A 12,943-nucleotide genomic window follows, 5' to 3' on the forward strand; every position below is an offset into this window, starting at 1 on the left:
CCTGTAGGTAGGTGACCAAAACTGCACACAGTACTCCAAATTAGGCCTTACCAACTTCTTATACAACTTCAACATAACATCTCATCTCCTATACTCAATATTTTGATCTAAGAAGGCCAATGTGTCAAAAGGTTTCTTACTGACCCTATCTATCTGTATTGCCACTTACAATGAATTATGGCCCTGTATTCTCAGATCCCTTTGTTCTGCCACATTCCTCAGTGCCTATCGCTCACTGTGTAAGACCTACCCTGGTTATGACCAATGAAAGTGCAACACCTCACACTTTTCTGCATTAAATTCCACCTGCCATTTTCAGCCCATTTTTCCAGCTGATGAGATCCTGCTGCAATTTTTTGATAGCCTTCTCTGCTGTCCATTATACCCCCAACCTTGGTGTCATCCTCAAGTTTTCTGATCCGGTTAACTATACTATCATCCAGATTTATATATTGATGACAAACAACAATGGACCCAGCACTGAACCCAGCAGTACTCCACTCAGCGAGGCAACCATCTACTACTTCTCTCGCAAAGCCAATGTCTATTCCAATTTACTACCTCATCTTAAAGGCCAAGCAACTGAACTTTGTTGACCAACATCCCACGCAGGACCATGTCATTGCCTTTCTGAAGTCCATGTAGACAGCATGCATTGCCTTGCCATCATCAATGTTCCTGGTAACTTCCTCAAAAAACTCTATAAGATTGGTTAGACATGATCTACCACGCACAAAGCCATGCTGACTATCTCTAATCAATCTTTGTCTATCCTCATATATTCGGTCTCTTGGAATACCTTCTAATTACTTTCACACTACTCATGTCAGGTCCACCAGCTTATAATGTCCTCGTTTATTTTTAGACGCAGCCTGTCCCATTCTACACCTGCCAGATCTTTTTGATACCAACAAAATTGGCCTTTCTCCAATTTAGAATCTCAATCTGAGGACCAGACCTATCCTTTTCCATAATTACCTTGAAACTAATGGCATTATGGTCATTAGATGCAAAGTGTTTCCCTACACAAACTTCCGTCACTTGCCCTGTCTCATTTTCTGATAGGAAATCAAGTATTGCATACTCTTCCATTGGGACTTCTATGTGCTGATTATGGAAACTTTACTGAACATATTTGACAAGCTCTATCTCATCTTGTCCTTTTACAGAATGGGAGTCCCAATCAATATGTGGAAAGTTAAAATCACCTACTACTACAACCTTATGTTTCCTGAAACAGTCTGCAATCACTCTACAAATTTGTTCCTCTAAATTCTGCCGATTGTTGGGTGGTCCATAATATAGCCCCATTAATGTGGTCATACCTTTCTTATTCTTCTGTTACATGTATAAAGCCTCACTGAATGAATTCTTCAGTCTGTCCTGACTGAGCACTGCCATGACATTTTCCCTGACTAGTAATCCCACCCCTCTCCCTTTATTCCCTCCTGCTCTATCACATCTTAATCAATGGAACTCTGAAGTATTGAGCTGCCAGTCCTGCCTCTCCCGCAACCAAGTTTCACTAATGGCTACAGTATCATAGTTCCATGTGTTGATCCATGCCCTGAGCTCATCTGCCTTTTCTATAATACTTCTTGCATTGAAATATACATAGAAACATAGAAAATAGGTGCAGGAGTAGGCCATTTAGCCCTTTGAGCCTGCACCGCCATTCAGTATGATCATGGCTGATCATCCAACTCAGAACCCTGTACTTGCTTTCTCCCCATACCCCCTGATCCCTTTAGCCACAAGGGCCATATCTAACTCCCTCTTAAATATAGCCAATGAACTGGCCTCAGCTGTTTCCTGTGGCAGAGAATTCCACAGATTCACCACTCTCTGTGTTGAAGAAGTTTCTCCTCATCTCGGTCCTAAGAGGCTTCCCCTTTATCCTTAAACTGTGACCCCTCATTCTGGTCACAGTTCCCCCAACATCGAGAACAATCTTCCTGCATCTAGCCTGTCCAATCCCTTTAGAATTTTATACGTTTCAATAAGATCCCCCCCTCAATCTTCTAAATTCCAGCGAGTATAAGCCCAGTCGATCCAGTCTTTCTTCATATGAAAGTCCTGCCATCCCAGGAATCAATCTGGTGAACCTTCTTTGTACTCCCTCTATGGCAAGAATGTCTTTCCTCAGATTAGGGGACCAAAACTGCACACAATACTCTAGGTGCGGTCTCACCAAGGCCTTGTACAACTGCAGTAGAACCTCCCTGCTCCTGTACTCGAATCCTCTTGCTATGGATGCCAACATACCATTCGCCTTTTTCACCGCCTGCTGTACCTGCATGCCCACCTTCAATGACTGGTGTACAATGACACCCAGGTCTCGTTGCACTGCCCCTTTTCCTAATTGGCCACCATTCAGATAATAATCAGTTTTCCTGTTCTTGCTACCAAAGTGGATAACCTCACATTTATCCACATTAAATTGCATCTGCCATGAATTTGCCCACTCACCTAACCTATTCAAGTCACCCTGCATCCTCTTAACATCCTCCTCACAGCTAACACTGCCGCCCAGCTTCGTGTCATCCACAAACATGGAGATGCTGCATTTAATTCCCTCGTCTAAATCATTAATATATATTGTAAACAACTGGGGTCCCATCATTGAGCCTTGCGGTACCCCACTAGTCACTGCCTGCCATTCTGAAAAGGTCCCGTTTATTCCCACTCTTTGCTTCCTGTTTGCCAACCAATTCTCTATCCACATCAATACCATACCCCCAATACCATGTGCTTTAAGTTTGCACACTAATCTCCTGTGTGGGACCTTGTCAAAAGCCTTTTGAAAATCCAAATATACCACATCCACTGGTTCTCCCCTATTCCCTCTACTAGTTACATCTTCAAAAAATTCTGTAAGATTCGTCAGACATGATTTTCCTTTCACAAATCCATGCTGACTTTGTCCGATGATTTCAAGGCTTTCCAAATGTTCTGTTATCACATCTTTGATAACTAGCTCTAGCATTTTCTCCACCACTGACTCAGGACATTAATCGCACCATGCTCAATCTTTTGCTTCCTGACTTTGTCAGAGGTCTTAACAACATTTGCCTCGACAATTTAAATCTAACCCCCACCCCCTCCATCCCCATGCAGTACTAGCAAACCTTCCTATTAGTATATTAGTTCCCCTCCAGTTTAGGTGCATATTGTCTCTTCTAAACAGGTCCCACCTACCTAGGAAGAGCGCCCAATGATCCAAAATTCTGAAGCCCTCCCTGCAACACCAACTCCTTAGCCACATGTTAAGCTGTATGATCTTCCTGTTTCTGACCTCAATAGCATGTGGCACGGGTAGCAATCCTGAGATCACAACTCCGGAGGTCCTGTCCATTAATTTAGCAGCTAATGCCCTGAACTCACTTTGCAGAACTCAGTTTCTTTTCCTTCCTATGTCATTGGTACTGACGTGGATCACAACCTCTGGCTCTTCTTCCTCGCACTTAAGATTGCTGAGGCAACATACCGTTTTCAATCACAGAATCTCCTTTCTATTCTCCTACCTAACAAATTTGCTATCAATTCAGCTCACCTCCACCCTTCCCTCTGTGCCACACAGCCAGACTCAGTGCCAGAGAGCTGACCGTTGTGACTTTCCTCTGCTAGGTCATACCTCCAACAATATCCAAAATGGTATACCTTTTGTTGAGGGGGATGTCCACCGGGGTACTCTGCACTGGTCCTTTCACTTTCCTGACAGTCACCCAGTTTTCTGTGTCCTTCACTTTGGGTGTAAATACCTCTATATGTCCTATCTATCACCCCCTCAGCCTCCCAAATGATCCGGAGTTCATCCAGTTTCAGCTCCAACTCCTTAATGCTGCAGCTGGGCACACTTCTTGCTGGTGAAGTTGTCCAAGAAGCTGGAGGTCCCCCGCCTTCCCACATCCCGCAAGAGTAGCATTCAACTATCCTGCATGGCATCCCTACTGCTCCAACTGTTTTAACTATAAAGGAGGAAACAAATAAACTGAAAAAGATAAATCTTTCTACAGCTTTTTGCCTTCTCTCACTGAAGCCTGAAGGAGCTAAAGCCTCAAAATCCCCACTCTTAACACTGCTAAACACTAATGAAGAACCAGCCAGTAGAACAGTAGTCAGCCTTTATGTGGCCTGTCCTCCCAAACCTGTTCAAAGTTAAAGTTGAGTTTATGGTCATATGCCCAAGTACACGTGTGCTCAGGTGCAAATAAAAATTTATTTCAGCAGCATCAAGCTCCCATAGCATCATATAAGCAGCATTGACATGCAAATCATAAATTATACACAATTTTAACAAGAAAGACAACTAAAATAAAAGAAACAAACCACTTCAGTACAAGGGGGTCAGTGGTCAGAGTGTTGCTAAAATCTTGTGTTTAGGGTTTTGTCAGTTGGCTCAAGAACTGAATGATCAGAATCAGGTTTATGAGCAATGTCTTATATGACATGAAATTCTTTTTTTGGTAGCAGCAGTACAATGCAAGGGCATCAAATTGCTATGAATTGCAAAATAAATAGTGCAAAAAAAAAGGAATGAGGATGTTCATGGATTCATGGATCATTCAGAAATCTTATGGCAGAAGGGCAATGCTGTTTCTGAGTTGTTGAGTTTGAGCCTTCATGCTCTTGTACCACCTCCCTGATGGTTGTAACGAGACGAGTGCATGTCCTGGATGGTGAGTGTCTTAGTATTGGATGCCGCCTTGAAGGGAAGTAGCTGTTCCTGGTGATGTGGAACTTCAGGCTTCTGAACCTCCTGCCTGATGGTAGCTGATGGGGATCTTTGATGATGGATGTGCCTTCTTGACGCAGCAAGAAGAAGATACCACCGATGGTGGGGAAGGATGTGCCCATGACATATGGGCTGAGTCCAATACTCTCTACAGCTTCTTGCATTACTGTGCACAAAATTTCCATTATGTGCTGCATTAAATACTCACTGTATTTTGCCTCTGAGTGGCAATGTTGGATGACTTGTGTGTCTAGCTGGGCACTTGCACACACTGACCTTCCTGGCCCTTTTTTTATTTAAGCATTTCAGGTATGAATTCCAATTGAGAATCTCATAGATGTCCAAACATTGACTGTAGATTGACCAAAGATTCACACAACTCATGATCTAGATTCACTTCAGAGAAGCTCAGAAAATGACCTTGAATTGCCCTTCTTGAAACTGAATTGTTTGCAGGATATAGACAGAATTAATAAAGTGATCACTTACTGTCCACAAGCTCAGACATCTGAATTGACTGCTGATTATTTGGCCCTTAACTTCAGATTCAGATGTATTTATTACATGTACATGGAAACTTACAGTAATGTGTTTTGTTTGCTTTAACAACCAACACACCCAAGGTTATGTTAGGGCAGCCTGCAAGTGTAGCCACACATTCCAGTGCTAGCATAGCTTGTCCACATTGCTCAGCAGAACAACACATATGGTAACAACTGCAATGACAACAAAACAAAACAAGATGACAACAAAACAAGCCCCTTTCTCACCCACCCCATCACAAACACAGACAGACCTCCAACCCTGGGGCAGGCTGCCTGTAGACCTGCAGTTCTTATCTCTGAATTCTCAGACGCACTGATGTTAGGCCTTCAACCTCCAGGCCTCTGCTTATTATCATCCTCAATTTACAGAAATGACTTGGACTTGGGAAACTAGGGAGAAAGAAGTTTACATGGCAATTGCTGTGTGATGTTAGCTTGTTGTTTACACCTGTACTGGGCCCCCAACCACCCTCCACAATTTTCTCACCCCTTAGTGATGATGGTTATGAAAACAGGAGGAGATGTGGCACTGCATGACTCTTTTATATCTGCTCTGTAGTCCATCCCTGAGACCCTAATACAGCATCCATTAACAGAGTGTGGCCCAGACATGCCAACCTCAGGCATAGTAATGTGCAGCTAAAATGCTGTTGACACACCCTGCCCCATTGCTCATCATTTCCTTCCAGGAGCTGGGAGTTAAAGATGGGATGAACTTCTGCCTGGAATCCTGCCATTCCTGTGATAATGGAAGTCCCATCATGGAGGTGGGATTCTAGCACTGTGATCCATATCAGGAAAGCATACAGCTTGGAGGGGGATCTCTGTGCACCAGACCTGGGAGTTTGTTCTGTTGTCTTTTGTCCCTCTACTGCCAGCTCCACTCTGCAGGCTATTGACATAAGCATAGACACAAAAGATTCTGCAGATGCTGGAAATCCAGAGCAACACACAAAAACTCTGGAGGAACTCAGCAGGTCAGACAGCATCTGTGGAAGGAAGTCAGCAGTCAACCTTCCTGGGCAAGACCATTCATCGGGACTGGAAAGGAAGGGTGCAGAAGCCAGAATAATAAGGTGGAGGCAGGGGAATGAGTACAAGCTGGCAAGTGATAGGTGAGCATGCCTTATGAGAATAGGTTGAGTGAACTCGGCCTTTTCTCCTTGGAGCGATGAAGGATGAAAGGTGACCTGATAGAGGTATTTAAGATTGATTGTGTGGATAGTCAGAGGCTTTTTCCCAAGTGAGGAGGAGGTGGGTGGAGGAGAGGGGATGAAGTAAGAAAGTGGGAGATGACAGTTGGAAATGGTATTGGGATGAAGAAGAAAGCATCTGATAAGAGAGGAGAGTGGACCATAGGAGAAAGTGAAGGTGGAGGAGGCTCAGAGGGAGATGAGGAGAAGGGAAGGCATAAGAGGGGAACAGAAATGGAAAAAGAAAGAAGGAGGGAAGGGAGAGAAATTACTGACATTAGAGAAGTCAATGTTCATGCCATCAGTCTAGAGGCTACCCAGATGTGAGCTTGATGATGTTGATGCAGACTGTCACCACTGGTCTGTCACATGAGTGTTTCATTGGTTTATGTTGACTGGGACGTGCAGGGTGGGAGTTGCTCCATTAGCTGCAGTGTGGAATGCACTAGCCCAGACTCATTCTGTGACCTTGTCTCTTTTCTCAGGCTTGGGAACCCGATGTACCCAGCGACAGAGACCACTCACAGCTGGTGTGGGGGAAGGGGATCTGCGACATTCTCTCTTTGAAAGTTTGAACAATGATGCCATCTCCACTGTGCTACAGCGCCTGGCAGCCAAACAGAACCCTCAGCCGTACTCATCATCCTCGCACCTCAGCCTCCTGACGCAGCATGTGAGTAATGGCCAGCCTGAAGCTCAATGTTGTTTCTAAACCTGACCCTCAGCAAGTCTGACAAAGGGTCAAGTACCAGTCAAACACACAAATTCAACTGCAAGTGACACGCTCTACCATTCCAGAGTCTGTTTCTCCAATGGAGAATGGTACCTGTGGGGACAGGTCTGTCAGTGTATAATACCGGGGTATAGTACCAGTGGGGACTGGTCACTCACTGTATAACATCAGAGACAGTACTGGTGGGGATGGGTCTGTCACTGTATAACACTGGGCTACAGTACCAGTATAGACAGGTATGTCACTGTATAAACTGGGGTGCAGTATTGGTGGGTCAGGTCTGTTACTGTATAACACTGGGATATAGTACTGGTGAGGATGGGTCTGCCACTGTATAACACCCTGGTGTACAGTACTGGTAGGGATGGGTTTATCATTGTATAACACCAGGGTGTAGTAGCAGTGGGATATGTCTGCCACTGTATAACACTGGAGTACAGTACCGATGGGGATGGGTCTGTCACTGTATGTAACACCAGGATATGGTACCGGTGGGGACTTGTTATTTTCTGTGGATGAAAAGGGACTGAAGGGAGATTTATTTGAATAGCCACCATGCTCAAAGACAGTTTTTATCCCACTGTTATCACACTCTTAGGCGAACCTCTTGTAAGATAAAATAGACACTTAACCTGACAATCTAACTCATTAAAATTATACACTTTATTGTTTGTCTGCATGGCACTTTCTGTGTAGCTTTTACACTTTATTGTGCACTCTATTATTGTTTTGCCTTTTAATACCTCAGTGCACTGTGTATGGATCTTAACTGTGTAGTTAATATGCAATATGAACTTATCACTGTATCTTGGGATATACGACAATAACAAACCAGCACCAATACTGAAAGGTAAAACATGTAAATTATTGATTGGATAAACTGAGAGGATGCATTTCCCTTGACAGAGCTCAATAACTGAGAAAATAGATTTTAATGTAATTGAGTGAAGGATTAGAGAGGATTGAAACATTCCCAGAGATATTGGGAATCTGGAAACTTCTGCTCGAAAAGCTGTTGGGGAAAATTTACCTGATGTGCCTATGAAGAGCCCAAGCCTACAGGGCTACAGGCCCAGAAATGGGAAATCAAGTAACCAATTCTTGGGCTAGTATGGACATAACAGGCCAGAATGGTTCCATTCTCTGCTTTTTATCTCTGTGAATCTATGCTCACTCACTGGCAGACCGCCAGATGTTTCCAAGATTTCCTGTTTTCCTTCTACCACTCAGAGAGAAGTTGGAATCTTTCTGAGTTACTCAACATTTTATTTTTATGAAAAAGATTCTTTCTGCTTGTTGAGTATCTCGTTCGCTTATGCAATAATTTAAAACAACAGTTGTGACCCAGTTTTCTTTGGGAAGTTTTGAATTGAAGCTGGACGGAAGCCAGTGGTGCAGACCACATCCCAGTGGGACTGGCACTCTTCCCCTCTCCCAGCCAGTGCAAGCTGGAGCTTCTTATATCCCGTCCTACGTGGTTTCAAACCTCTGGCACTGGACAGTGCTTGAGGCCAAGCCATTCTGCTTCAGCTCACCAGTTCATGACATTGATGATGAAGTTGAGCTGGGGTTGTGGACTGAGGCTGATTCACAGCAGCCATTCAACATAATAATTACTGTTTCTGCGGGTCTGAGCAGTAGTCCTATACTGGTTTTGTGGCCCACTTGCTTGAAACTGTGTCACACATGCCAGGGGAAATGCTGGCTGTCAGCTTGCTGGCTGAACCTGACATGTACAATATTCAACCATCAACTCCACCCTTGTTTTGAGGTGGATTCACCTGCCATTGCTTCATGCAAGAGACATTTAAAGGACATTTGGACATATATTATACTGCACATATATGGGCACCAAATGCTGTCCTTTAGCTAACTTAAAACATAAAACATTACAGGCTCTTCGGCCCACAATGTTGTGCTGAGCTTTTAAACGATTTAAAGATTAATCTAACCCTTTTTTCCTATCTAACCTTTTCTGTCCTCCTGCCTATCTAAGAGCTTTCTAAATGCCCCTAATGTTTCATGTAATTTGGACAACATGAATGTTTTGGATTGAAAGATGTGTTTTGCATGCTTCGTGACTCTCAGTCACTAACCAGTGACTTCTGCTATAGTGACCAGCAGGGGTCAAAGTTTATCAAAGTCCAGTTTATTATCATATCCACACCTGCAGCAGTATCACAAGCACATTGGATCATGTAAGCAGCAGTCACAAGAAAAACAAACATAAATTCTGTGGATTTTTTTTTACAAAGAAGAACACAATTAGAACCAGAAAAGCAAAGTCAGACAGACAGACATACTTTATTGATCCTGAGGGAAATTGGGTTTTGTTACAGTTGCAACAACCAAGAATAGAGTAGAAATATAGCAAAATAAAACCAGAAATAATTAAATAATAATAAGTAAATTATGCCAAGTGGAAATAAGTTCAGGACCAGTCTATTGGCTCAGGGTGTCTGACACTCCGAGGGAGGAGTTGTAAAGTTTGATGGGAACAGCCAGGAATGACTTCCTATGAAGCTCAGTGTTGCATCTCGGTGGAATGAGTCTCTGGTTGAATGTACTCCTGTGCCTGACCAGGACATTATGGAGTGGATGGGAGTCATTGTCCAAGATGGCATGCAACTTGGACAGCATCCATTTTAGTACAAAGTGCTCATACTGCTGCTAACACACAAAAAGGTGGAGGAACTCAGCAGGTCAGACAGCATCTATGAAGAAGAATAGTGTTGCTAAACTGCAGTGATTAGGGTTTGACTGGTTGATTCAAGAAGTGATTGGTTGAAGGGAAGTCATTGTTCTTGAGCCTGGTGGCGTGTGATTTCAAGCTCCTGTCCCTCTGCCTAGGCTCCAGTGCCTTCCTCTAGTCAACATTTACTGCTGGCATGTGAAGTACAAACTCAGCAACTGGGGTGGGAAGATTATTTCAAAAGGAAAAGAAAGCTGTCTTATCTTGCAATTGAGAAAAATAATTTACTAGTGAGTGGATTCATTATGAAATGATAAATCATAAGCTCGGTTTTGGAGTGATCTGTGGAGCACACATTACAGTTAGCTAGCATATTCTGTACATGTGTGGTCCTTTACTGATGTGTTTAATCTGGGCTTGGCTATGGCACTCTGCATTTCCACAATACTTGTCTAGAAGTATGCAGTGAATGAGCTGAGGTATGAGGCGTGTGCCCTCCCAGTACTGACCCACCTTGTTATTCTCGGCTCTTGCTGAAGCTTCTCCGCCAAGGGATCAAATGAAGAGATGAAAATAGACCACACAGAGAATCAGATGAATACCTACAGTGTAAAAAAAACATGTGTATCAGGTTACTGAGTCCACTTCATACGGTAATAGAGATTCCATTTGACTTTGAACAGAAGTGCTAGAGCAGTATGATCATTTTTTTTTCATTTATGTTTTGCTTTTCTTCCCTTTTGAGGTTGTACCTGCAGCTTAATCTTCCTGTTGCTAGCCAGTGGCTCAGTGGAGAGCAGTCTTGCCCCTGAGACCAGAAGGTCATGGGTTCAAATCCATCTCCAGACATGAATACATGTGCTGAGTGAGCAGAGGGGCGATGACTACATTGTCAGAGTAGTCAGACTGGGAGAGCACTACACAGGTGGAAGGGCAGACACTCCCAAGGCAGGGACAGCAGGGTTAAGTGCAGAATCAAAAAGTACCCAACACAGATATAACACAGTTTAGGTACGGAGTAAAACACCCTCCACACTATTCCATTGAACACTCCTATTCATTTGGAGTGATGGGGAATGAGAGGTGACTAAAAGAGGTGTACAAGATGAAAAGAGACAGACAGAGTGGACAGCCAGCTAAGTGTTCCCAGGGTGGCAAAAACTAATACAATGGGGCATAATTTTAGGGTGATCGGAGGGAAGTATATTGGGGATTTCAGGTAGTTTTTTTTACACAGAGCGGTTAATGTCTGAAAAATTGTGCTGGTAGAGGCAGATATATTAGCAACATTTAAGAGACTCTTAGATTGGCACATGTATGAATGGAAAAATTGGGTCTAAGTAGGAGGGAAGGGTTAAAATCTTAAAGTAGGTTAAAAGATTGGCACAGCTTTATGGTCCAAAGGGTTGTGCTCTAGCATGCTATGTTTTATGCAGCTTTTAGTGCTGCTGTCTCAGTTCCAGCGACCTGGCCTCACCGGTAACCTTGTGTGCTCTCTGTGTTGAGGCTTCCATTTTCTCCCTTTGAACATGAACATGTTCAGGATGTGTTCTAGTCCTCAGATGTTAATTAGTTCTCTGTGTAAATTAATGCAGAGGTTTTGGGAAGTTAATGGACAAGATGGTGGCACACTCAGTAGGATAGCAACACGTTTGGGTGCAGAAACTTCTGTAAGGCCAACCAAAGATGTTATTGTCTTTTTTTAAGCTTTCTTTTGTGATTGCAAGACCCTGCTGGACATTAAGAACTTAAAGTACTGCAGGTCTACCCCATCATTGAGTTGTTCGTTGGCTGAAAAACTGAAGGAGCTAGAATTGGTGAGGATTGTGTTGCTGCCTGCGTCAAAGCGTCGGAGTTGGTGCACAAAGGAGGTGTGCAGTCTAACAGTGAGTGATCATCTTGGTCACTTGCAATCATAAAACCCTGCTGGACATTGTTAATGTGGAATGCTACAAGCTCAATTTACTGATTTGTGGTGGACAGTAAGGGAACTGTGTGGTTTCAGTTTTGGCCTCAAGCCACAAGTGTCACCTGTTTGCGGCCGCCCGGGGGGAGTGTCAGATTCAGTGTATTCCACCAGAGTGTCAGAGGCACTGTGGCACGGCATACATGTTGGAGTCGGCGCTACTCTCTGGTGTCTGCTCATCAGAAGACAAGATGCAATGTGATCGACTGCAGACTGCAGCAACATTCGTGGACTCAGGGACTTGGACTATATTTTTTGGTGTGACTGTATTTTACTGCTGTTTGACCTTATATGTGCTATGTGTGCCTTGTGATGTGTATGATTATTGCTATTGTGTTTTGCACCTTGGCCCTGAAGCAACATTGTTTCATTTGGCTTTTTTTTTAAGTGGTCTTTTGTGATTGCAAGACCCTGCTGGACATTAAGGACTTAAAATACTGCAGGTCTACCCCATCATTGAGTTGTTCGTTGGCTGAAAAACTGAAGGAGCTAGAATTGGTGAGGATTGTGTTGCTGCCTGCGTCAAAGCGTCGGAGTTGGTGCACAAAGGATGCTTTGTTTCAAGGTCGCTGTGCAGGTTGATAGGGTAGTTACGAAGGCCTATGGGATGCTAGGCTTCATTAAGAGGGGGATTGAGTTCAAGAGTAGAGAGGTCATGTTGCAAATCTACAAATCTCTGGTGAGACCGCACTTAGAGTATTGTGTTCATTTCTGGTCACCTCATTATAGAAAGGATGTGGAAGCTATGGAGAGGGTGCAGAGGAGATTTACCAGGATGTTGACTGGTTTGGGGAACAAGTCATATGAAGCAAGGTTAGAAGAGCTGGGATTTTTCTCTTTGGAGCATAGAAGAATGAGAGGGGACTTGATAGAGGTCTACAAGATTATGACAGGCATAGATAGGGTGGATAGTCAGTACCTGTTTCCCAGGGCACCAATAGCAAACTCCAGAGGGCATATGTACAAAATTAAGGGAGGGAAGTTTAGGGGAGACATCAGAGGTAAGTTTTTTTACACAGAGGGTTGTGAGTGCCTGGAATGACTTGCCAAGGATGGTGGTGGAGGCTAAAACATTAGGG

General features: G+C 43.7%; 1 protein-coding gene across 6 annotated transcripts in view; it reads left to right on the forward strand.

Annotated features, from left to right (window-relative positions):
* ttll5 (tubulin tyrosine ligase-like family, member 5) overlaps positions 1 to 12,943 on the forward strand; it is a 449,168-nt gene that overhangs the window by 255,465 nt on the left and 180,760 nt on the right. For all 6 annotated transcript variants that reach the window (XM_073039478.1, XM_073039482.1, XM_073039483.1 and 3 more), the window contains one exon: positions 6,959 to 7,146. In XM_073039478.1, coding sequence (XP_072895579.1) covers positions 6,959 to 7,146 — 188 coding nt within the window. The remainder of the gene's footprint in view (positions 1 to 6,958; positions 7,147 to 12,943) is intronic.

Source organism: Hemitrygon akajei, chromosome 3, assembly GCF_048418815.1.
Source record: "Hemitrygon akajei chromosome 3, sHemAka1.3, whole genome shotgun sequence".
Taxonomy (NCBI): Eukaryota; Metazoa; Chordata; class Chondrichthyes; order Myliobatiformes; family Dasyatidae; genus Hemitrygon; species Hemitrygon akajei.